The following is a 26,539-nucleotide window of genomic DNA, read 5'->3' as shown; positions in this document are numbered from 1 at the left end:
TTCTGTTGTTTAATTATGATGTGTTGATTGTAGTTTTCTTTATCCAGTTTGGGATATGTTGTGCCTTTTGTTTTTATTGATTCTGAAAAATTGTCATCTCTTGAACTACTGTCCTAGTCTCTTTTTTGAAACACTGTATAGATGTATATTATGTTAAATTATCTCACTTTCTCTTCCATTTTCCTTAATTTCTCTTAAGTTTCCATGTTTGTTTTTTTTTAAGGTTTTTTTTTTAAAATTTTTTATTTTATTTTAATTTATTCATTTTTAGAGAGGAGAGAGAGAGGGAGGGAGAGAAACAGAGAGAGAGAAGGAGGAGGAGCTGGAAGCTTCAACTCCTATATGTGCCTTGACCAGGCAAGCGCAGGGTTTCGAACCGGCGACCTCAGCATTTCCAGGTCGACGCTTTTATCCACTGCGCCACCACAGGTCAGGCAAGTTTCCATGTTTTTATAACTGCTGCATTCTAGGAAATTTCATTTGCTAGATCTTTCAGTTTACTGATTCTTTTTTTATTTGTGTCTGCCTGACCAGCCTTATGCCCACCTATTGAGTTTTAAATTTCAGTTACAGGTTTTATTTTAGTTTTTTATTTTTATTTGGTTTTCAAATCACTTGGCTCATTATTTTTAGTTTTTTTCTCCTTATTTTTTTTCAAATGAATCTTTATTTCTTTAACTATATTAACCATAGGTTTTTTGTTTTATTTTGAGAGTATGTTTATTAAACTGGAGAGAATGAAACAAGCGAAGGCTTAGGATAGAAGAAGCAACAGGAGAGAGCCTTGTTCTCCAGAAATGTTATAGGAAAGAAAGCCACCGCACGGCTGCTTTTAGCTAACTGGAAAGTGAGAGAAAAGGGGGTCTTGGAGACAGGTTCAGGGGGTTGCCTGGGACAAGCTGTTGCTACTACCCTGTGCTCCCCTGGTTGCAAGTGTTGGGAGGACCCTTAGAGTTTAGTAGATGCACACCTGTGGGGTTAAGAAAGGCAAGGTGAGCATTCTCCTGAGAGGGAGAATGCCATTATAGGTTTGGTTTATTTCACTGCTTTGCCTGCTGATTTCCTGTATCTGAGGTTTTTATGAGTCTGATTTCTGATCTTTTCAATCTCTGCTGGTTCTTTTTTTTTTTTTTTTTAATGCAGTGAGAGGAGGGGAGGCAGAGACAGACTCTTGCATGAGTCCCAACCAGGATCCACCCAGCAAGCCGACTAGGGGGCAATGCTCTGCCCATTGAGGGTGTTGCTCTGTTGCTCAGCAACCGAGCTCTTTTTAGCACCTGAGGCAGAGGCCATGGAGCCATCATCAGTGTCAGGACCAACTCATTCCAGTTGAGTCATGACTGCAGGAGGGGGGGGGCATGAGGGGCAGGGATGGAGAAACAGATGGGTGCTTCTCCTGTGTGCTCTGACCGGGAATTGAACCTGGGACATTGACATGCTGGGCCAGCGCTCTACCACTGAGCCAGGGCCTGGGTTCTTGTTTTTGATACTTTCCTTTTTTGAACACTTAATGATTATTTCTTTTGTTTGTTTTTTAAGTGAGGTGCTTGGTTTTCTTTGAATTTTTTTGGTGTGAACTTTTTGAGGCCTGACACAAAGGGGTGGATGCTTCAGAGAGGTTTTGCTTTTGCTGCTGCTAGACACCTGAGTATCTGGCACCACTGTCTATTTGAGATTTTCAAGGCCATCCATATAGTATAAATTTGCTTGCAAACCTGAGTGGTAACTGATTTTGGTTATACATTCTTAGGGACATTTTTTTTCTCTCTTCAATTTAATACTGTGCTTGCATTATGAGTGCAATATTGACTCTGTGGTATATTTTTGGGAGTGGTTGGAAAGAATTTATGAAAGGATAGGTGAGATTGGCTTATGAATGGCTTTGAATGTCTTGCTAAAGAATTTAGATTTTCTTTAAGTATCAGATGGACAGTCAGATATTTTTAAACAAGACAGTGATTAGATGAAGTCTGTTTTAGAAGAGTAACTGGTAGCAGTGTAAAGAGGTGTTGAAGGAAAACCAAAAAGAATAACATTTATGTGAATTAATAAGTTATAGTGTTTCTACTTATGCATTTTCTTCTCCAGTCTTTAGCAAGATTCTCAGCTCTGCAATCAAATCTTTAAATTATTGATCAGCTGCTTTTTTTCTCCCATTTCTCTCAACAATTCTTCCAAACTTTCATCATCATTTCTCAGGCTTTTACTCAACCTTTATCTCTATTGTCAGCCTGTGAGCTTGCCTCTTATTTTAGGTGACCTCACTGAACCTCCACCTTCTCATTTTCCTTTAAAAAAATTTTTATTTTTGTATTTTTCTGAAGTGAGAAGCAGGGAGGCAGAGAGACAGACTCCCACATACGCCCAACTGGGATCCACCCGGCATGCCCACCAGGGGGCGATGCTGTGCCCATCTGGGGCCTTGCTCCGTTGCAACCTGAGCCTTTCTAGTGCCTGAAGCAGAGGCCATGGAGCCATCCTCAGGGCCTGGGGCCAACTTTGCTTCAATGGAGCCTTGGCTGTGGGAGGGGAAGAGAGAGAGAGATAGAGAAAGGAGAGGGGGAAGGGTAGAGAAGCAGATGATTGCTTCTCCTGTGTGTCCTGGTTGGAAATTGAACCTGGGACTTCCACACGCTGGGCCGACGAGCCAATTGGCCAGGGTCCTACCTTCTCACTTTCTGACTGTAAACTTAAATCCATACTAATTTTCAGTTCGTTCCCTCCATTCGGAGGAAGTAGTGACCCTCTTCTTGTTTATGGCCACTTTATTTTAACCTGTATTTCTGGCTCTTACTTCTTTTCCCACTTATCTGGCACCTTGCTCCATCTGTTTATTTTAGTTCAACTTGAACCACTTTCACTTAATGGGTTTTTATTGTAAACATATTAGAACGTTCCATCCCAAAATTTATTTATTTTTTATTTATTTATTTATTTATTTATTTATTTATTTCATTTTTCTGAAGCTGGAAACAGGGAGAGACAGTCAGACAGACTCCTGCATGCGCCCGACCGGGATCCACCCAGCACGCCCACCAGGGGCGACGCTCTGCCCACCAGGGGGCGATGCTCTGCCCATCCTGGGCGTCACCATGTTGCGACCAGAGCCACTCTAGCGCCTGAGGCAGAGGCCACAGAGCCATCCCCAGTGCCCGGGCCATCTTTGCTCCAATGGAGCCTTGGCTGCGGGAGGGGAAGAGAGAGACAGAGAGGAAAGCACGGCGGAGGGGTGGAGAAGCAAATGGGTGCTTCTCCTGTGTGCCCTGGCCGGGAATCGAACCCGGGTCCTCCGCACGCTAGGCCGATGCTCTACCGCTAAGCCAACCGGCCAGGGCCCATCCCAAAATTTAGACATTCTCTCCTGCCCTTTGTTTTCTTCCTTAGCTTGTCTTTCAACCAGACTTCTGGAAAGGGTGTGTGCCAACTCTTATCTCTCATATTTTTATTTTATTTTATTTTTTTATACAGGGACAGAGAGAGAGTCAAAAAGAGGGATAGATAGGAACAGACAAACAGGCACAGAGAGAGAGATGAGAAGCATCAATCATCAGTTTTTCGTTTTGACAACTTAGTTGTTCATTGATTGCTTTCTCATATGTGCCTTGATCACAGGCCTTCAGCAGACTGAGTAACCCCTTGCTCGAGCCAGCGACCTTGAGTCCAAGCTGGTGAGCTTTTGCTCAAGCCAGATGAGCCCGCGCTCAAGCTGGCAACCCCGGGGTCTCAAACCTAGGTCCTCCGCATCCTTGTCTGACACTCTATCCACTATACCACCGCCTGGTCAGGCTCTCATACTTTCTTTTTCTTTTTTTAAATTTTATTTATTCATTTTAGAGAGGAGAGAGAAAGGGAGAGAGACAGAGAGAGAAGGTGGGGAGGAGCAGGAAGCATCAACTCCCATATGTGCCTTGACCAGGCAAGCTCAGGGTTTCGAACCGGCGACCTCAGCATTTCCAGGTCGATGCTTTATCCACTGCGCCACCACAGGTCAGGCTCTCATACTTTCTTAATACAATGCAGTCCACTTTTCTACTCCTAATAAAAGATGAAAACTATTCAAGGCAAAGTTACTGTCAGCTAATTGTGAAGTTCATTTTTCATTTCATTCTTTCATTCATTCAAAAATAGAGCACTTTATGCCTTCATGGGCTTGCATTTTAGAAAGAGAGACAGTACATAACAGTTATAGAAAGAAAATAGCTATAGCAGGGTAAGTAAGATTGAGGTGGCAGGGACAGGTTGCAGTATTAAAGTTGCTAGAGCAATGATTTTATAACTGTGGTCCTTATACCAGTATTATCTGGGAACTTGATAGAAATGCAGACTCTCAGGTCCTACCCCAGATCTAGTGAATTGAAAACTCTGAAAATGGTGCCCAGCAATTTGTATTTAATAAGCCTTCCTGTTGATTCTAGTACCTGCTAAAGTTTGAGAATCACTGAACTAGCAATTTTCAACCTTTTTCATCTCATGGCACATGTAAACTACTGAAATTCTGTGGCACACCAAAAAAATTGTTTGTTTACCCATTTCACACACATAATATAGATATAATTTTGATTCACATTGGATGGCTATTGTGTTGGCTGTTGTCATTTTTGTGTGTGTGTGTGTGACAAACGGAGTCAGAGAGATGGATAGATAGGGACAGACAGGCAGCAATGGAGAGAGATGAGAAGCATCAGTTCTTCGTTGCGGCTCCTCTAGTTGTTCAGTGATTGCTTTCTCATGTGCCTTGACCAGGGGCCTACAGCAGAGCGAGTGACCCCTTGCTTAAGCCAGCAACCATGGGGTCATGTCTATGATCCCATGCTCAATCCAGCGACCCCGTGCTCAAGCTGGTGAGTTTGCACTCAAGCCGGCGACCTCGAAGTTTTGAACCTGGGTCCTCTGCATCCCAGTCTGACGCTCTATCCACAGTACCACCGCCTGGTTAGGTGGCTGTTGTCATTTTTAAATTTGACAGTCTAAGGCAGGGGTCGGGCCGCATGCGGCCCGCCGAACAATTTTGTGCGGCCCGCAGACTAATCCACGGGCTTACTTAATTTTATCCAAAATATTTTGAACTTCGTGGATTAGTCTGCGGGCCGCACAAAATTGTTCAGCAGGCCGTGAGTTTGAGACCCCTGGTCTAAGAGAAAAGAGATCAGTGCCCCTAACTACCTAGTCAGGTATTGCGTGCTTTAAAAATTCTTGTGGCGCATGGCCCTGGCCGGTTGGCTCAGCGGTAGAGCGTTGGCCTGGCGTGCGGGGGACCCGGGTTCGATTCCCGGCCAGGGCACACAGGAGAAGCGCCCATCTGCTTCTCCACCCCCACCCCCTCCTTCCTCTCTTCCCCTCCCGCAGCCAAGGCTCCATTGGAGCAAAGATGGCCCGGGCGCTGGGGATGGCTCCTTGGCCTCTGCCCCAGGCGCTAGAGTGGCTCTGGTCGCTGCAGAGCGACGCCCCGGATGGGCATAGCATCGCCCCCTGGTGGGCAGAGCCTCGCCCCTGGTGGGCGTGCCGGGTGGATCCAGGTCAGGTGCATGCAGGAGTCTGTCTGACTGTCTCTCCCCGTTTCCAGCTTCAGAAAAGTACAAAAAAAAAAAAAATTCTTGTGGCGCACTAGTGTGCCACTTGCAGCACACCATATCACTAAATTAGATTAATGACCTTAATGTAGAATGGTGCCTGGCATTTTGGGGAATAATAGGGAGTTCTGTGCCACTAAAGAAGAGGGCATGAAGGGGATGATAATGGGAGAGAAGAGGTCAAAGATGATAGGTGTAGACCATAAAGCCTTGTAAGAACTTTGGTTTTTATTCTGAAATGGGGGATATTACAGGTTCTTGAGCAAAGGACTGGCATAATTTGTTTTATATTCTCAAAGGATCACTCTGACTACATGTTAGAAATATTCTGTAGGAAATAGACAGATCTATATTCAATGATGTTTTTCTCACAAATCTTGAAATTTTGGAGTTTCTGTGATACCATACACATCTAGAATTTCTTAAATGTTCTTATGGTACTTTTTTTTTTATTACTTTTACTTTGTAACCTGTTTATGTCCTCAGTGTTTTGCTTCCAGAGGTGTTTTCAATTATTATGATTTTAACTACCACATGTATCCTGATGACTGTCTCTAGCTCAGTTTAGGATACCATGTAATAAATTTTAAAATACTGCATGACAGCACATGACCAGTTTTCCTTTTGGAAGTATTAAGAATTGAAATAATTTTATTGTAGAGACACATTACATTGGTAGAAGATTGACTAACTATATGTTTGGTCAATTAAACAATAACTTGCCTTTATAATCCTTGTGTAAAGTTAGGTTTATAGTCTGAAATTTATGGTTTGTGCTGCCCTTTTTTTTTTTTTTGTATTTTTCTGAAGTGAGAAGCAGGGGGAGGCAGACAGAAAGACTCCCACATGTGCCCCACTGGGATCCACCTGGCATGCCCACCTGGGGGCGATGCTCTCTGCCCATCTGGGGGGTTGCTCCGCTGCAAACAGCCATTCTAGTTCCTGAGGCAGAGGCCACAGAGCCATCCTCAGCGCCCCGGGCCAACTTTGCTCCAATGGAGCCTTGGCTGCGGGAGGGAAAGAGAGAGAGAGAAAGGTGAGGGGGAAAGGTGGAGAAGCAGATAGGCACTTCTCCTGTGATCCCTGACTGGAAATTGAACCTGGACTTCCACATGCCGGGCTGATGTCCTACCACTGAGCTAACCAGCCAGGGTGCTGGTTTGTGCTTCTTTTTAAGGTAGCATTTTGTTCATAAGCTACCTGCTAGCTTAATGGGTAGTTACCTCTATGCTACCCTAAAGGGAGGTGCTGCTTACCTGTTATAGACAAGATAGATCCTCATCAACTAATAGGTTTCACATGTAGGAGAAAAGTTTAGTGCTTTCTACATTTATTACTGGAAGTCTGTCTTTACTTTTTATTAGTTCATTTTTGTTTAATAATTATTACTATTCTAGTGTTCTTTGAGGTATAATCAGTTTTGCTATAATGTGACATGCATTTCTAAAAATCACTCCACTGCAGAATTACACAATAAAAACCACAGGATTGCCCTGGCCGGTTCGCTCAGCGGTAGAGTGTTGGCCTGGCGTGCGGGGGACCCGGGTTCGATTCCCAGCCAGGGCACATAGGAGAAGCGCCCATTTGCTTCTCCACCCCCCCCCCCCTTTCCTCTCTGTCTCTCTCTTCCCCTCCTGCAGCCAAGGCTCCATTGGAGCAAAGATAGCCTGGGCGCTGGGGATGGCTCCTTGGCCTCTGCCCCAGGCGCTAGAATGGTTCTGGTGCTGGCAGCAGAGCGACGCCCTGGAGGGGCAGAGCATCGCCCCCTGGTGGGCAGAGCCTCGCCCCTGGTGGGCGTGCCGGGTGGATCCCGGTCGGGCGCATGCGGGAGTCTGTCTGTCTGTCTCTCCCCGTTTCTTGCTTCAGAAAAATACAAAAAAACAAACAAACAAAAAACCCCACAGGATTTATGGACAAAATAGAATTAGAAAACAACATTCAAAAACTTTGTCAATGACACAGGAAAAAGTTATGAACCTAATAAAAATTGTGCAGTTTTACATTTTACGTGGGTAAAAAAATGCTTGAAATATTATAATAAATGTCACTTTTTCTTGAAAAGGACCTCAGTAAATGTCACTTTACCTTGAAAAAGACCTAAAGTGTGTTCATAGAAGTGGAAGATTTTTTTCTTTTTTAAAATTTTATTTAGAAAATTAAATTTAACTTGGTGATATTGATCAATAAGACTACATAGGTTTCAGGTAAATATTTCTGTAGCATTTGAACTGTTGATTATGTTTGACCCAAAGTCAAATCGTTTTTCAGTCACCTTATATTCGTTTCTCTTTATACCCTTCTCCCCACTCATCCCCCCAGTTCTTTTCCCTACATCCCCCTCCCCCTTGTAACCACAGAAGATTTTCAACTTATGAATTATAAAGTAGAGCAAGCCAGGTTATCTGAAACTGGACAAAAGCCGTAACACCATGGGTGGATGAGTGTGGCTGATAACATACACAGTAAACTGAAGTAGTCAGTAGATGCCCAAAGTGTGTGAGGTTTATGTATGCCTACATGGCTCAGATCACCCCAGGGTAGTTTTCTGGATTCTCTTAGTGTTTCTTGGGAACAGATTGTACATAAGCAAACATGAGATTTGTGTTATGCTCAAATTACTTTTTATTTATTTATTTATTTTCTGGAGTTGGAAACGGGGAGGCAGTCAGACAGACTCCTGCATGTGCCCGACCGGCATCTACCCGGCACGCCCACCAGGGGGCGATGCTCTGCCCATCTGGGGCGTCGCTCTGTTGCAACCAGAGCCATTCTAGTGCCTGAGGCAGAGGCCAAAGAGCCATCCTCAGTGCCCGGGCCAACTTTGCTCCAATGGAGCCTTGGCTGCGGGAGGGGAAGAGAGAGACAGAGAGGAAGGAGGGGTGGAGAAGCAGATGGGCGCTTCTTCTGTGTGCCCTGGCCGGGAATCGAACCCAGGACTCCTGCACGCCAGGCCAACACTCTACCACTGAGCCAATCGGCCAGGGCCTCAAATTACTTTTTATATCAATCATGTTGCAACAAATTCACATTTCCAAAACAAGCCTCACAACAGAACTGACCTGATAAAAAATTTGGTGAATGCCTTCTGTTTACTTTGTCTAGGTTACTTGATTAGTAATTTCTTTAATTATTGAATAAACTGCCTATTCTTTTACTAATAGGCCTTAAGCAATCAAGTTAGGAACACTGACATATGGTATTATAGGAGGAAAACTTGTTTTGGAGTTTAGACTTCAGTTCTGTAATCTTTTTCTTTTTAAACAGAGACAGAGAGGGATAGATAGGGACAGACGGGAACTGAGAGAGATAAGAAGCATCAATCATCAGTTTTTCGTTGCGACACCTTAGTTGTTCATTGATTGCTTTCTCATATGTGCCTTGACCGTGGGCCTTCAGCAGGCTGAGTAATCCCTTGCTCAAGCCAGCGACCTTGGGTCTAAGCTGGCGAGCTTTGTTCAAACCAGATGAGCCCGCGCTCAAGCTGGTGACCTCGGGGTCTCGAACCTGGGTCCTCCACATCCCAGTCCGACGCTCTATCCACTGCGCCACCGCCTGGTCAGGCAAGTTCTGTAATCTTGAGGAAAGATTCTCTTGGTTTTTAACTTTTCTATTTTAGCTACAAAAGTATATGTCAGTGCTGTTGTAAATGTATTGTAATTATTGTGTGATTTGTTGAGCAGTCATAGATTAGATGATGTATAAATAAGATTTTGTAAATACCTTCATCAGAAATCTGGGTCCCCAGGCTGGAATTCTGGGAAAATGTATAGATGGATTTAATTTTGTTGATACTTAATCTACTTCTGTTGTTGCTTATCTAGATAAATAGAGAACCATTTCTTTTTTAAAAATTTTTTAATTAGTTAGTTAATTAATTAATTAATTAATTTTCTGGAGCTGGAAATGGGGAGAGACAGTCAGACAGACTCCCGCATGCGCCCAACCGGGATCCACCTGGCACGCCCACCAGGGGGCGATGCTCTGCCCACCAGGGGGCGATACTCTGCCCCTCCAGGGTGTCGCTCTGTTGTGACCAGAGCCACTCTAGCGCCTGGGGCAGAGGCCAAGGAGCCATCCCCAGCGCCCGGGCTATCTTTGCTCCAATGGAGCCTCGCTGCAGGAGGGGAAGAGAGAGACAGGGAGGAAGGAGAGGGGGAGGGGTGGAGAAGCAGATGGGCGCTTCTCCTGTGTGCCCTGGCCGGGAACTGAACCCGGGTCTTCCGCACGCTGGGCCGACGCTCTACCACTGAGCCAACCGGCCAGGGCCGAGAACCATTTCTTTAAATGCATTAGTCAATACAGTCTCTGAATGTTGAATTCATTTCATCTTAAAGTCTGAATAATCATATTTTATCAGTGTGTATTATCTATTTGGTAATGAAGCTTTGCTTATTTAATATTTTTAATCACTTGCCTTGTAACTTTTAGAAATGAGGCTGATATGAGTTCGGTCCAATTTTCATTTTTCTCTAACAGCCTTCTTTTTGCTTTCGAGAGAAAATGAGACCCTTTAAAAATAATTAGTATAAAACATATTTTAAGTTCATTGTAGCAATCTTTTAGAGTATTCAAAGTATGTTGTTTTATTTTAAAGGATTAGAAGATAAAGAACAAAATTTAACAAGAAGACTTAGTGCCTCAGATATTTTATCCGAAAAGGTAAGATACTGCTTTATGGTATTAGATAGCACTCTTAAGTCTGATTGTTATACTGCTTTTAGTCTGTTCTTTTGAAAGGGATATTCTGTCTTGCTTCCCACTAATTTTCTTTCATCATTGCTATGTCTTTATTTGGACATAAGCTTTAAAGATAAGAAAATCTGGAGAGACATCTTGGAGTATTTTTCCACTGGGTTCAGTTAAGTTGTGCTTAATTGAAGCATTATATCCTTAGATGATCTTTTTGTTTTTGAAACTTAATTTTCATTCAGGTTTTTTTTTTTCAATTGGGGTAGGGGGAACGATCCTATGTGGGAAGGCTTCAGAGTTAGACAAACCTTGACCTTGTATCCAGTTCTCCTTACTCCTCTTAGTGACAGATCTTGTGTAAGCTATTTATTTAGCCTTTGCTTGCCTCTGTTTTTCCTCTTTACAAAATGAGTTTAACATCACTTGTTCTTTGGGCTGTTATGAGCTTCCACAGGATAAAATACAGAGGCATCAAACACTATGCTTGATGCTTGGTAGATACATATTAACCCAACCTTTTCTTTGTTGGATTAGAGATTTGAAATAGCGGCAATTTATTCCATTAAGATTTCAGCTAGTTAGCCTGACCAGGCGGTGGCTCAGTGGATAGAGCATCGGACTGGCATACCGAAGACCCAGGTTCGAGACCCCGAGGTCGCCAGCTTGAACCCAAGGTCGCTGGCTCCATCAAGGGGTTACTTGGTCTGCTGAAGGCCCGCGGTCAAGGCACATAAGAGAAAGCAATCAATGAACAACTAAAGTGTTGCAACATGCAACGAAAAACTAATGATTGATGCTTCTCATCTCTCCGTTCCTGTCTGTCCCTATTTATCCTTCTCTCTGACTCACTGTCTCTGTAAAAAAAAAAAAAAAAAAAAAATTCATTAAAGATTTCAGCTAGTTTTTATGATTATATGGTAATGATGCAAAGAGCCTAGGAGCTTTAGGAAAGAGATGGTTCTGAAATTTAAGAATGGTAATATAAAGGTACACACATACACACACACGTAGATGCATGTGTATATGTTTTTAAAAAATATCTTCACAATAACTCTATAAAGTAGGTTGACATCATCTGTTTTAAAGGCAAGTTAAGATTTATATGGCTGGGTTAAGTGACTTGCCTATAGTTACATAGGACTTGGGTGTCAGAGCAAGGAGTTGAATGAGGTTCAGTGCCCTTCTTGCTGATCAAGAAGCTGCTTTAAATAGCATGTAGTTGCATGATAGAATTAGTGGTCTCTTTTATTCCAAAAGGAATAGTTGCAAAATGTAATCAAAGACTTTGAGGTCTCAGTGAAGCAGTGATGATAGCTTATTTTAGTTAAATTCTCTGGATCAGTACTGTCTAAAATCTAATAAAATTTTCTGCAATAATGGAAATGTCCTATATCTTTATTCTTCAGTATGGTAGCTTTTAACCACATGTGTGGCTCTTAAGCCCTTGAAATTATTAGTGTGGCTAAGGAACTAAATACTGTATTCAATTTTAGTTATTTAAATATAAGTAGCCACATGGGGCTAATTGCTACTATATTGGACAGTATGGTTCTAGAACTTCACTACCAAGCAGTAGAATTTGGTATGTTTAAGTGACTTAGAATCAAAAAAGAATCACAATGGTTTTTTTTTTGTTTCTTCGTTTTTGTTTTTCTTGTGAGAGAAAGAGGGACAGACAGGAAGCATAAAAAGAGGGACAGAGAGATGAGAAGCATAAATTCTTTGTTGTGGCACCTTAGTTCATCAATTACTTTCTCATAATGTGCCTTAACCGGGGGGTTACTGCAGAGCAAACGACCCTTTACTCAAGCCAGCGACCTTGGGCTTCAAGCCAGTAGTAACCTTTGGCTCAAGCCAGTGACCATGGGGTCATGTCTATGATCCCACGCTCAAGCCAGTGACCCTGCCCTCAAACTGTTGAGCCTGCACTCAAGCCAGCGACCTCAGAGTTTCAAACTTGGGTCTCTGCATCCCAGGTTGACAACTTCATCCATTGTATCACTACCTAGTCAGGCAAGAATCAAGATAGTTTTAAATTCATTTGTTACATATAGTTTCCAATAGTGGAAAGGGCAACTATATCCTGGTTTGGATAAACTGAAGTACTGAAATATGTAATGGTAGTTCAATTAGGAATTTGTAATGGGTGAAACCAGTAGGGTTAAGAGCCACTGTTTTCTTTCCTTTTTTTATGTGACAGAGACAGAGAGAGATAGAGAGAGGGACAGACAGACAGGAAGGGAGAGAGAGATGAGAAGCATTAGTTCTTCATTGCGGCACCTTAGTTGTTCATTGATTGCTTCCTCATATGTGCCTTGACGGGGGTGGGGGTGGGGGTGGCTACAGCAGAGTGAATGACCTCTTGCTCAAGCCAGCAAACTTGGGCTCAAGCTGGTGAGCCAGCCTTGCTCAAACCAGATGAGCCCGCGCTCAAGCTGGCGACCTCGGGGTTTCGAACCTGGGTCCTCTGCATCCCAGTCCACCTTGCCACTGCCTGGTCAGGCCTAATAACTTTTTTTTATAGGTAAATTGTTATTACATTTTTTTTCTAAAATCCAATTAAATTATTTAATTCTTAAGCATGAAGAATATAGTGATGCCTGACCAGGCAGTGATGCAGTGGATAAAGCGTTGGACTGGGATGCAGAGGACCCAGATTCCCAGGTTCAAAACCCTGAGGTCACTGGTTTGAGCGCAGGCTCATCTGGCTTATCTGGTTTGAGCAAGGTTCACCAGTTTGATGAGCCCAAGGTTGCTAGCTTGAGCGTGAGATCATAGACATGACCCCATCGTCGCTGACTTGAGCCCAAGGTCGCTGGCTTGAGCAAGGGGTCACTCACTCTGCTGTAGCCCCACCCTCCCATCAAGGCTTGTTGTACCCTTTCTCTCCAACTTGAGGCACATATGTAAAAACAGCTTCATATTCTCTTTTGATTAAGGGGACTGAATTAGGGTCTTGGGCTATGGTAAATCATCTAGTTTCCTTATTTATGTTTGCCATTTAATTATTTGCCTTAGAACTAACTGTAACTTTTGATTATATAAAAGATTTGACTTGGTGCAATATTTAAGGTCACATAATTAAAAATGTAACTATTTCTGTTGTTAAAGAAGCTTGGTGAAGATGAAGAGGAGCTATCTGAATTACAACTTCGTCTTTTGGCTCTCCAGTCAGCCAGTAAAAAATGGCAACAAAAAGAACAGCAGGTGATGAAAGAAAGCAAAGAAAAGTTGACTAAGACGAAAACTGTACAGCAAAAAGTTAAAACAAGTACAAAAACACATTCGGCCAAAAAAGTTAGCACTACAGGTGATTATTTTTTGTTAAGTTTTTTAAATTGATTTCATGTATCAGTATAGTGTGTAGATTTAATTCAGAAGGTTTTGAATGTGGATAATCCTAGGGCCTTAAATGGATGGCAGTCTTATGTAAACATAACTGAGGAACAACTATATATATGACTTAATGATAATAAAAATACTTTTTAAAGCTCTTTTTTTTCCTTCTTTTCCAAGTGTGAAGAGGGGAGATAGACTCCCCTATATTCCCCAACTGAGTTCCATCTAGCAACACCCGTCTGGGGCCATCCTCGCAACTGAGCTATTTTTAGCTCCTGAGATGGAGGCTCCATGGAGCCGACCTCAGTGCCCCGGGCCAGTGTGCTCAAAACCATTCAGGCCATGACTGTGGGAGAAGAGAGAGAGTAGGGGGAGGGGGCAGGGTGGAGAAGCAGATAATTGCTTCTCCTGTGTGCCCTGACTGAGAATCTAACCCAGGACATCCACACATCTTGCCAGTGCTCTACCACTGAGCCAATCAGCCAGGGCCAGCTGTTTTTATTTATATTTATTTTTTAGAAAATTGTAACACTAACAGATTCTGATGTTTTCAAATTTTTCATTTAAAGCTAAACAAGCATTGAGGAAACAGCAGACAAAAGCATGGAAGAAACTACAACAACAAAAAGAACAGGAAAGACAGAAAGAAGAGGATCTGCGGAAACAAGCTGAAGAAGAAGAGAGAAGGAAAAGAGAGGAAGAAATCAGAAAAATTCGAGATCTCTCAAATCAAGAAGAGCAATACAATCGATTCATGAAATTAGTTGGTGGAAAGAGGCGGTCAAGAAGTAAAGTAAGGCGTGCAAAAATATAAAATCAAACATTACTCAAATTTAAGTGTCAGCTTGTTTCATAACTGGTCAACTAGAATCATGGTTAGCAAATACTACATTTAGCTTTTTTATTATATTCTAGTTAGAAGAAAGTAGGATTACTAAATTGTAGTCAGGACGTACTCTAAAAATGCTGTTACCTAAATATGGGACAGAATTTTCTTTCTTTTTTTTTCTCCCTTTCTCTCTTTATTTCTCCATTTCTCTCTCTTTTCCCCCCCCTTTTTCAAATGGGAGAGGAGAGATAGACTCCTGCATGCATCCTAGCCAGGATCCACCTGGCAACCCCTGTCTGGGGTCAATGCCTTGCCTATCTTGGGCCATGATCACAACCGAGTTGTTTTTAGTGCCAGAGGCAGAGGTTCCATAGAGCCATCCTCAGTGCCCAGGGCCAGTGTGCTCGAATCAATCCACCCATGGCTGTGGGAGGAGGAGAAAGAGAGAGACAGAGACAGGGAAGGGGAAGGGAAGGGTGGAGAAGCAGATAGTTGCTTCTCCTCTGTGCCCTGACTGAGAATTGAACCCAGGACATCTATACACTGGGCTGATGCTCTACCACAGAGCCAACCAGCTAGGGCCAATTTCATTAATTTTTCATTATTTTAATATAGAACTAGAAGTGTGTCATGATTAATTGTTATAGACTATTTTAAAGAAAGTTAAATCATCATATTGTAATAGCCTTAGTGGCTATTTAGTTATCGAGCATTTGTGAGCCTTTAGTATGTATAAATCACTGGTAATAACTTGAGTGACTCATTGTCTTTTATGGATGGTGTCAAGAAATATATTGGAAATTTAATATTGATGTAGTGCTATTATCAGTGATAATTTTCAGAATTCTAAGCTTTGAGACGACACTTGTGAATGTCCTAATGAAGAATAGAGGGGTATTAAAAGTAAGAACTCTTTAATTCTAGGGATTTAGGAGTGTTTGCTTAAGCGAAGAATTAAAATTCATACCTTGAACTTCTAAAAAACATTTTGATAGTCTTTTACAGGAAAATATTATATTTACACATTACTCTTATACCCATCTGTATAGGTTTTGCTAGTTTTTAGTTGTAAACTACCTCTGTGAGTGAATTGTTGTAAGAAGTTAAAAGAGAAAACATGCAAACACATTGATCAGGAGTTTCTAGTTTTCAGCTATTAGTAATTTATAACTAAAATGTTACTGAATTTTTCCAAATAATATAAATATAGTTTTGATGACATAAAACGTGAATTTATCTAGTTTTTTAAATAAAAGCCAGAAGTATTCAAGATTTTGGTGTAATCTTATTTTGTATAGGAGAAGGTTATTATTTAGTAATTCAGCTAACTATGAAAGATTTTATCTGTATCAATAGTCCTTGCTAACTTTCATATTTTACCTGACAGTTATCAAGTACCTGTCATGTATATTGAATTTCCCAAATCAGGATCATCAGGAGTTTTGATACTCTTTCCTAGAATAGAACTATTAATTGTTTTATAATCTTTAGTCTAAGAATAGACTAAGAGAATGCTATGAAACTAACCATCCTGTATAATTAGTCTTCAGATCCTGACCTGAGACGGTCCTTAGATAAACAACCTACTGATAGTGGAGGAGGCATTTATCAGTATGATAACTATGAAGAAGTCGCTATGGATACAGATAGTGAAACCAATTCTCCAGGTATGAGCTAAAACTCTTAAAACATTTGCGTATTCATAATTATTAAAAAGAAAATGGTTATGCAGCTACCCATAATTTTTTTTTTTTTTAATAGGGACAGAGAGAGGGATAGATAAGGACAGACAGACAGTAACAGAGAGAGATGAGAAGCATCAATCATTAGTTTTTTGTTGTGACACCTTAGTTGTTCATTGATTGCTTTCTCATATGTGCCTTGACCGTGGGCCTTCAGCAGACCAAGTAACCCCTTGCTTGAGCCAGCGACCTTGGGTCCAAGCTGGTGAGCTTTGCTCAAACCAGATGAGCCCGCACTCAAGCTGGCGACCTCGGGGTCTCGAACCTGGGTCCTCTGCATCCTAGTCTAACGCTCTATCCACTGCACCACCGCCTGGTCAGGTGCTACTCATAATCTTGAAAGAAATCTGTAATGACCATGAAGTTTGTTAGTGGATTGTTCAACTACAGGCATTATTTCATGTTGTAAATATTTTGAGAGCAAATCTCAAATGTGTAATATTAACTTTTATTTCCAAGTGTTTCTTTTAGGGTTCCTTTTTCCTCCTTCCAGCGATGGGACTTTGTAGGAATTTGGAGATGGAAGGTGATACTAGTGGCATCTCAGGAAAGATTGGTTAGACCTGGTCAGGTTTTATACCTCAATTAGAGTGCATAGTCTACGTTGTATGCTAATCTGGAGAGCTAGAGACTTGCTTTAGTTGGTACTCAGGGGTGATTGGCAGTGAGATACCGATTCTCACTAATTAAAACACATGAGACTGAGACAGACAACTGAATGCAGTTGGCATTCAAAACTGGAATACTTAATTAAAAGACCATATGATCAGTATTTCTCCCTGTGGTTACATTGTGAGATCAGATCAAACTAGAATCCTACTTTAGACCACAGATAAGGTAAAATCTGTGATTTGGGTAATGTTTATTGTTTTTAGGCTTATGGTTGATAATTTACCTAATTTTTTTTTTTTTTTTAAGTGAGAGGAGGGACCTGGCAACTCCTGTCTGGGGCCGGTGCTCAAATAAGCTGAGCTATCTTCAGCATCTGAGGCTGATGCTCGGACCAGCTGAGCTATCTATCCTCAGTGCCCAGGGCTATCGCTCAGAGCAGTCGACCCACTGGCTATGAGAGAAGAAGAGAGAAAGAAAAGGGAGAGAGGAAGGAGGAGAGAAGATGGTTGCTTCTCATCTTTGCCCTGACTAGGGATTGAACCCAGGACTTCCACATGCTGGGCCAACGCTCTATCCACTGAGCCAACCGGCCATGGCCTTACCTGATGTTTTGATTTCATAATTTAACTTTTTTTTTTTTACAGAGACAGAGAGAGGGATAGACAGGGACAGACAGACAGGAACGGAGAGATGAGAAGAATCAATTATTAGTTTTTCGTTGCGCATTGTGACACCTTAGTTGTTCATTATTGCTTTCTCATATGTGCCTTGACCGTGGGCCTTCAGCAGACCGAGTAACCCCTTGCTCGAGCCAGTGACCTTGGGTCCAAGCTGGTGAGCTTTTGCTCAAACCAGATGAGCCTGCACTCAAGCTGGTGACCTTGGGGTCTCCAACCTGGGTCCTTCTGCATCCCAGTTCGACGCTCTATCCACTGCGCAACCGCCTGGTCAGGCTGGTCAGTCTTTGATTATCTTATTTCTAGGTTCTTAAGAGATGATTCATAGTAGTTCCTGAGTGTTGACAATATTAATACTCTGTATTTTTACAAAAGTAATGTGATCTATACTTTTAAAATAATTTTGTAAGTGAAATAGTATGTATGCTCTAGTCTTTGTCAGAATTTAACTTTTTTCTATATTCATTACAGGTACTTATATTTTTAAGAAGTAAAATGTTCTAAAGGCCAGTGTATATTCAGATGATATCATTCAGGCCACAAAGTCAACCTCATATAAGTCATGTGGGTGATGTCCATACTGACTGTGAGACAACTGGTACAAAGAAGAATATATTATATCCAGTTATATAATTACTGGATAGCAAGAGTAGTCTGAATCTGCCATATTTTACGGAGTCTTAAGAAACCCCTGAAAGTAGAAATGCATATTTATTTTTATTTGCTACCAAGGAAAAATTACTAAGGATTTAATTGAGATACATCAATAACAATTTCAGAATTATTAAAATAGAAAAATCTACACATTATTGTTTAAATGCAGTAGGTAATTCTTTTCATTTCTAGTCCTATTTGCTTTTCAGCAAGAGAGATGGATAAGACAGGAAGAGAGAGAGATGAGAAACATCAACTCATATTTGCTTCACTTTAGTTGTTCATTGATTGCTTCTCCTACTTGCCTTGATGGGGCATGGGACTCCAGCCAAGCCAGTGACCTCTTGTTCAAGCCAGCGACCATGAGATCATCTCTACGATCTCATGCTTAAGCCAGTGACACCACACTCAAGCTGGTGAGCCTGTGCTCAAGCCAGCAACCTCGGGGTTTCGAATTTGAGTCCTCAGCGATTTAGATTGATGCTCTATCTCCTGCTCCAACATTGGTCAGGCTAGTCCTTTTGACTTTCCACAAAGCAGTCAATTTCTTCACATTCTTTGTTCCATATGAAGGGAAGAATGGAGTCACCACATCACTGTTTTCATTTAGTTTGGGCACTTTGGCAGATTCGGGAATTTTTTGTTTTATTCCTTAAAAGGTATATTTGTAAAAAATACATTGTTAGCCTCTCCTGCTGTATTCCCTGTTATCGTTATTAGGTGAAAATAACAAAGTGAAGAGTTTTGAGAGACTAATGTCAGCTTAAGTGGATAAATGGCTCTATGATGACATGAGGACATAAGTAGGTGGAGGTGGGCTCTTGGAAATTAAAAATTTTATTAGAGACTAATAAATTTTAATTTACACTCTACCTAACTGCATTTGCATTTCTCTAAACATACCATAAATTTAATTTATTCATATTGAAGCATTTCTGTCATTAAACTCTTAAATTTTTTTCAGCTCCTTCACCAGTGCAACCACCATTCTTTACTGAATGTTCATTGAGTTATTTTTCTTCAGCACCGTCTATTTCTTTGCCTCCACCACCTCAGGTTACTGTAAGTGAGAATTGATATTATTTCTAAGAAAATTTTGTTGCTTTGTGTCATTTCTAATTTATTTTGAAAAACTGGCATATAATTAATGAAAGGTTAGTTTTGAAGACAGCTTTAAAGAAAGCATTTTTTACCAAAATTAATAGATATGAAATCTGTGGACTAAGCAGTTGATTATTTACTGGCAGGCAGGGTTTTTTTTGTTTTTTGTTTTTAAAAGAAAAGAGAAGAATGTGAGGGAATCATGAAGTCAAATTATTTCTAGATTGAGAGAAGCTAGAGAACAAACTGGATCTTCATCACTAGATTAGAGGGAATCTTGCCATTTCCTAGTTCCTAGGTATACATTTGATGTCCTCCTAAACAGTTTAAGATGAGGGAACTATTAGAACGGAGTGAGAGAGAAAACATTTTTCTTTCCTCCGAATACTGTTTTAAATGCCAAGAGGAAGGTCTTTGAAACAAAAATATATCTAAACTCAGGAATTTGGGTAAAATTATTTTTCTTTGTATACTCTAACAAGCCATTTCACAAGGATTTAAGAGGACAGTAGTGAGTCTTCCTAACACTTATTTCTTAAAATACTCTTGAACTACGTATTTTCCAGAATTCCTGTTCCTAATTTTTTATTTTTACTTAAATACTATTTTTAAATATCTCTACTTGTTTTTAGGTAGTCATCTAGAGAAATAGACCTTATAAGATCTGATTTTTATATCTTTAAAATTGCTAAATACAAGAATGGCCATGGAGATGTTTGTATAATTATCTTGAAGTTCACAAATTAAATGTTTTAGATGTTTCTGATTTTATTTTTATTGTACAAATTATACTCTTTGTGGCTGAATATTGAATTCTGGGATAGTTTTTTGAGATTTACAATATATTTATACTTATGTTTACAGCTAAAATAATGTAAAGCTTACCTTTTTCTTTTTTTTTTTTTTTTTGTATTTTTCTGAAGTTGGAAACGGGGAGGCAGTCAGACAGACTCCCGCATGCGCCTGGCCGGGATCCACCCGGCATGCCCACCAGGGGGTGATGCTCTGCCCATCTGGGGTGTTGCTCTGTTGCAACCAGAGCCATTCTAGCGCCTGAGGCAGAAGCCATAGAGCCATCCTCAGCGCCTGGGCCAACCTTGCTCCAGTGGAGCCTTGGCTGCGGGAGGGGAAGAGAGAGACAGAGAGATAGGAGAGGGGGAGGGGTGGAGAAGCAGATGGGCGCTTCTCCTGTGTGCCCTGGCCGGGAATCGAACCCGGGACTCCTGCACACCAGGCTGACGCTCTACAACTGAGCCAGCCTGCCAGGGCCTAAAGCTTACCTTTTTCTAATTTAATGGTGCTTCACAGATAAACATTTGGAATTGGTAAAATTTGCATTGTAATTCTTCTTCTTTTTTTAAAAATAATTAGTCTTTGCCAGTCTTGAGCCAGCCTTATGTGGAAGGCTTGTGTGTTTCTCTTGAACCTCTACCTCCTGTACCACCTTTACCGCCTCTCCCACCTGAAGATCCAGAACAGCCTCCAAAACCACCTTTTGCAGATGAGGAGGAGGAGGAAGAAATGCTGCTTCGAGAAGAACTACTTAAATCTCTAGCAAATAAGAGAGCTTTTAAGCCAGAGGTAATATAGATAGATACCTGAACCGCTAGGTGGTGCTCATGAGCTTGAATTTACCTAAAACTCTTCTCTGCTTATTTGAAATTCACTGGACTTTTTTTTTTTTTTATGAAATTCACTGGACTTTTAAAATAGGGATTGTCTGGTACTAATTTGCTCAAGATTTTTAAACATGACAGAAGTTTCTTCTTTTTTTAAAAATGTTTCACATCTCTCTCTTCCATATTTAGGAAACATCCAGTAATAGTGACCCACCTTCACCTCCAGCTCTGAACAATTCACAGCCTGTGCCAAGAAGCAATCTTTCAATAGTCAGTATTAATACAGTATCTCAGCCAAGGATACAGAATCCAAAGTTTCACCGAGGACCTCGTCTTCCAAGGACTGTGATCTCGGTAAACACAAACAAAATCTGTATTCTACTGTTATTCAAACAGCCAATGAGAAATTTGTGTGCAATGTCACTGTCTTGTTCCTTACCACCTTGTTTATTTATGTACACATATATATTCATATGTAAATGCAAATTTTATTAGTGAAATGGGAGCAACTTCTTCACTTGAAAAATGGTAGAGTTTATGATAATGTTTTGTGGGAAGCATTATTTTCATCAGTGGTATGCTTTCCTCTGCCCTTTCCTCAATTTTTTTAATATAAATCAGTTCATTCAGATTTTTCTGTCGATTCTAGAGTTTATTTTAGCAAAGTGTATATTTTTATCTCCCCTATCTTTGTTTGTACTTTGCTCACATTTTTCTAATTAATGACTATACTGTAATGTAAGAATTTATAATGTTTATTAAGCAGTTTGAAATGATTTTTTTTTTTCTACCTTGTTTTCTAATGGTTTCAAAGTAAAATAAATGGGGCAAAGCCAAACTGAAATCTTGCCTTTGTTGGATGAACCAGCTTTGGCCAGTTACCTCTATTTATAACTGCAAAAGTAAAAAATTTTTAATAATTATTTAGAAGTATTAATTTTTACCTTGGTTGGAAGGTTTAATTTAAGATGGTTCTTTATAGAGAGTTGGAGATAATAAAAACTTAATGAAGGTGATCATAGTAGTGTATTTAAAGACTGAGAATAGAGAATGTTGTATGTTTTTGGCGTATAACCAGTATCGCTATGCTAGAGTGGGACAAAGTTAATTATGCAATATAAATAGAAGGAGCCATAGATTCATGTTGGAGCCCATTATTTTTATGCATTGAAATTTAAAGAGGTTAAGTGACTTGTTCAAGGCCATGCAGCTAATTGTGGTAGAGCCAAAAAAAAGAACAGAGATAATTTTGTCATCAAGAGTAACAAATATATTGTCTTTGCAGCTTCCAAAGCATAAATCAGTGGTTGTAACACTGAATGATTCAGATGACAGTGAATCTGATGGCGAAGCTTCCAAGTCAACACATAGTGTTTTTGGTGGATTGGAGTCCATGATTAAAGAAGCAAGACGAACTGCTGAGGTGAGTGTAATAATGAAAGATTAAAAGAAGGATGATATGGCTCTGGCTGGTTGGTTCAGTGGTAGAGCGTCAACCCAGCGTGTGGAAGTCCCAAGTTCGATTCCCAGTTAGGGCACATAGGAGAGGAGACCATCTGCTCCTCCCCCCCCCCCCCGCCTCCCACAGTCATGGTGCAATTCATTTGAGCACATCACTAGGGACACAGAGGATGGCTCCATGAAGTCTCTACCTTAGGCGCTAAAAATAGCTCGGTTGTGAGTATGGCCCCAGATGGGCAAGAGCATTGACCCCAGACGGAGGTTGCCAGGTGGATTGCTGTTGGGGTGCATTTGGGATTCTGTATCTGTGTCTCTCCTACTCTCGCTCACACACACACAAAAAGGATAATTTATTGACAATTATTAAAGTTTATTCCTGAAAATTAGACTTCTTAGTGGTATTGATTTTTTTTTTACTTTTATTTATTTATTTATTTTTTACAGAGACAGAGAGTGAGTCAGAGAGAGGGACAGACAGGGACAAACAGACAGGAACAGAGAGAGACGAGAAGCATCAATCATTAGTTTTTCATTGCGCGTGGCAACACCCCAGTTGTTCATTGATTGCTCTCTCATATGTGCCTTGACCGCGGGCCTTAAGCAGACTGAGCAACCTCTTGCTGGAGCCAGTGACCTTGGGTTCAAGCTGGTGGGCTTTTGCTCAAACCAGATGAGCCAGCACTCAAGCTGGCGACCTCGGGGTCTCGAACCTGGGTCCTCTGCATCCCAGTCCAACGCTCTATCCACTGCGCCACCGCCTGGTCAGGCGGTATTGATTTTTAATATATTAAATGTGGATATATTTTAAGTATTTGTATTATTAGAACTTTGTATAAGGTGTATGATAAGTGGAACTTTTATTCCTATTACTACTGTAACAGTTGTGATGATTCAGGTCAATTATTTTGAAACTGTAGGTCTTGAGTAGATTCTATAATTAATTTGGTGGTTAACAACCATGCAGGGGCAGGCAAAGTGGGTCATGGAGGGTAAATATATGTGGTAACAGAAGGAAACTAGATTTTGGTGATCATGCAATAGAGTATGCACATGTCAAATTTTAATGTTGTATATCTGGAAATTGTATGTCATTAGCCTGTGTTACCCCAAAACTATAATGTAAAATATACATCTTAGTGTGGGATAAATGAAAGCTATTAATCTGGTTGACTTCAAATGTTTTCTAGCAAGCTTCAAAACCAAAAGTACCTCCAAAATCTGAAAAAGAAAATGATCCCATGCGAACACCTGAAGCTTTGCCTGAAGAAAAAAAGATTGAATATCGATTGTTAAAGGAAGAGATTGCCAAGTAAGTGGTATTAATGTAATTAGCTTTGAAGGTATGTTGTTGTTTTCAGTACTTAACTAAGCCTGTATACAGTTACTGGCATTGGGTAATGAATAGGGATGATTTTATTCGAGATGCAGGGTTAATGTTTTTGTTCACACAGGAGGGGCAGCCAGATGATCCTCGACAGACTTGAATACAGTGATGCTCTGAGAGCAAAACAGCTTTAGACATGGAGAAAAGCCAATGTAAAGGAGAGCTACACTGTCAGCTTTGAAAGCCAACCTGTGTCATGCATAGTGATCATCATCATGATTATTAGCCAATATGATTAATATTTTTACTTTATGCTATGAAATAAAATATATCTTCAAGAAAAATAATTTTAATTTATTCTTTGGTTTATTTTAGTCGGGAAAAGCAGCGTTTGATTAAAACAGATCAGCTGAAGACAAATTCATCATCCCCAGCAAACTCTGATGTGGAAATTGATGGGATTGGCAGAATAGCAATGGTTACTAAGCAGGTTTCAGATGCAGAAGCAAAACTTAAAAAACATAGGTGAGCCTCATTATCTGTTTAAATACTGTATGTATCTAATGTTATTATGTGAGGCATGTCTTTTTGTGGTGTATGTTAATACTAAGTACACTATATGATTAGGAATTCTTTTATACTTTAGAACTTTATAAGGTTATTATTTTGGTGGATTATACATTTACATAAATAATATTACTGTTTAAATAAAAATACCAAGACTTCAAAGTAGTTTCTCCATTCTATTTATACATAGCTTATTTATGCTTAAAAACATTTATAAATCTCTTTACTTGGAATTTTCTTTAAAACTTCTGGCATAATTTTTGAAATATCTTCTTTAGAGGCATATTTTTATTGTTAAAGGTGGACTTGATTGTTGGAAACACTCATTACCCAGGCCCGTGATGGCGAACCTTTTTATAAAAACTGCCCACTTTTGGCCCTGGTCGGTTGGCTCAGTGGTAGAGCATCGGCCTGGCATGTAGAAGTCCTGGGTTCGATTCCTGGCCAGGGCACACAGGAGAAGCGCCCATCTGCTTCTCCACCCCTCCCCCTCTCCTTCCTCTCTGTCTCTCTCTTCCCCTCCCGCAGCCGAGGCTCCATTGGAGCAAAGATGGCCCGGGTGCTGGGGATGGCTGCTTGGCCTCTGCCCCAGGCGCTACAGTGGCTCTGGTCGCGGCAGAGTGACACCCCGGAGGGGCAGAGCATCGCCCCCTGGTGGGCAGAGCGTAGCCCCTGGTGGATGTGCCGGGTGGATCCTGGTCGGGCGCATGCGGGAGTCTGTCTGTCTCTCCCCGTTTCTAGCTTCAGAAAAATACAAAAAAAACCCAAAAACAAAAACTTGCCCACTTTTGCAATGCTGGTCAACCTGGTCCCTCCTGCCCACTAGTGGGCAGTAGCGGAGCAACAAAATGGCGTGGTGATTGGCCCACCATGAAAGCTGGACTGCCCACTAGTGGGCGGGAGGGACCAGGTTGACCAGCACTGCAAAAGTGAGCGGTTTTTTGCCTGACCAGGTGGTGGCGCAGTGGATAGAGCATCGGACTGGGATGCGGAAGGACCCAGGTTCGAGACCCCGAGGTTGCCAGCTTGAGCGCGGGCTCATCTGGCTTGAGCAAAGAGCTCACCAGCTTAGACCCAAGGTTGCTGGCTCCAGCAGGGGGTTACTCGGTCTGCTGAAGGCCCGTGGTCAAGGCACATGTGAGAAAGCAATCAATGAACAACTAAGAAGTCGCAACGGGCAACGAGAAACTGACGATTGATGCTTCTCATCTCTCTCTGTCCCTGTCTGTCTGTCCATCTCTGCCTCTGTAAAAAAAAAAAGTGAGCGGTTTTTATAAAAAGGTTTACCATCATGGACCTAGGTGACCTAGGCTGTTCAATAAGACACCTGGTCAAATACGAGGTTATTATAAAGTGTTAATATAAAGTTAAGGATCATAAATTTCTTGCATGTTTTGCAAAATTACTGTGTTTAATTAGTGTTTCAGAATTTTGAGAACATGTGTAAAACCTCACAAGATGAATGATAGACTTTATTTGAATTCATTGGCGTACAATGTGTCCGTAAAGTCATGGTGTACTTTTGACCGGTCACAGGAAAGCAACAAAAGACGATAGAAATGTGAAATCTGCACCAAATAAAAGGAAAACTCTCCCAGTTTCATACCTATTCAGTGCAGTTCGATGTGGGCTCACACACAGATTTTTTAGGATTCCTTAGGTAGCTATCCCGTATAGCCTCTATAGACTTGTCACTGACTGATGGCCTACGAGAACGGGGTTTCTCCACCAAACTGCAGGTTTCCTTTAACTGCTTATCCCACCGAGTAATGTTATTCCTATGTGGTGGCGCTTTATTATAAACGTGCCGATATTCATGTTGCACTTTGGTCACGGATTCGAATTTAGCGAGCCACAGAACACACTGAACTTTGCTGTGTACCGTCCACATCTCAACTGGCATGGTCATGGGCTGCTCCGTTGTATATACGGTGTTACATCATCATCTGCGCATACGCACATGCTGCCACATCATCCTACAGAAACTGGGAGGGTTTTCCTTTTATTTAGTGCAGATTTCACATTTCTTTTTTTTTTTTTTTTTTTTTCTGAAGCTGGAAACGGAGAGACAGTCAGACTCCCGCATGTGCCCGACCTGGATCCACCCGGCACGCCCACCAGGGGCGACGCTCTGCCCACCAGGGGGCGATGCTCTGCCCATCCTGGGCGTCGCCATGTTGCGACCAGAGCCACTCTAGCGCCTGAGGCAGAGGCCACAGAGCCATCCCCAGCGCCCGGGCCATCTTTGCTCCAATGGAGCCTTGGCTACGGGAGGGGAAGAGAGAGACAGAGAGGAAAGCGCAGCAGAGGGGTGGAGAAGCAAATGGGCGCTTCTCCTGTGTGCCCTGGCCGGGA

The 26,539-nt window shown here is 41.4% G+C and overlaps 1 protein-coding gene across 3 annotated transcripts in view; it reads left to right on the top strand.

The window, feature by feature from the left end:
- Positions 1-26,539, top strand: part of ZFC3H1 (zinc finger C3H1-type containing) — a 73,496-nt gene that overhangs the window by 12,418 nt on the left and 34,539 nt on the right. For 2 of the 3 annotated variants that reach the window (XM_066368564.1, XM_066368562.1), the window contains exons 3-12: positions 10,165-10,229; positions 13,371-13,569; positions 14,168-14,391; positions 15,971-16,094; positions 19,077-19,174; positions 20,585-20,794; positions 21,022-21,186; positions 22,118-22,255; positions 23,481-23,602; positions 23,993-24,142. In XM_066368564.1, coding sequence (XP_066224661.1) covers positions 10,165-10,229; positions 13,371-13,569; positions 14,168-14,391; positions 15,971-16,094; positions 19,077-19,174; positions 20,585-20,794; positions 21,022-21,186; positions 22,118-22,255; positions 23,481-23,602; positions 23,993-24,142 — 1,495 coding nt within the window. The remainder of the gene's footprint in view (positions 1-10,164; positions 10,230-13,370; positions 13,570-14,167; positions 14,392-15,970; positions 16,095-19,076; positions 19,175-20,584; positions 20,795-21,021; positions 21,187-22,117; positions 22,256-23,480; positions 23,603-23,992; positions 24,143-26,539) is intronic. The other variant, XM_066368563.1, reaches the window with a different exon arrangement.

Source organism: Saccopteryx leptura, chromosome 2 (genome assembly GCF_036850995.1).
Source record: "Saccopteryx leptura isolate mSacLep1 chromosome 2, mSacLep1_pri_phased_curated, whole genome shotgun sequence".
NCBI lineage: Eukaryota > Metazoa > Chordata > Mammalia > Chiroptera > Emballonuridae > Saccopteryx > Saccopteryx leptura.
The sequence above is the reverse complement of the archived record's forward strand: the minus strand, read 5'-3'. Positions and strand labels throughout refer to the sequence as shown.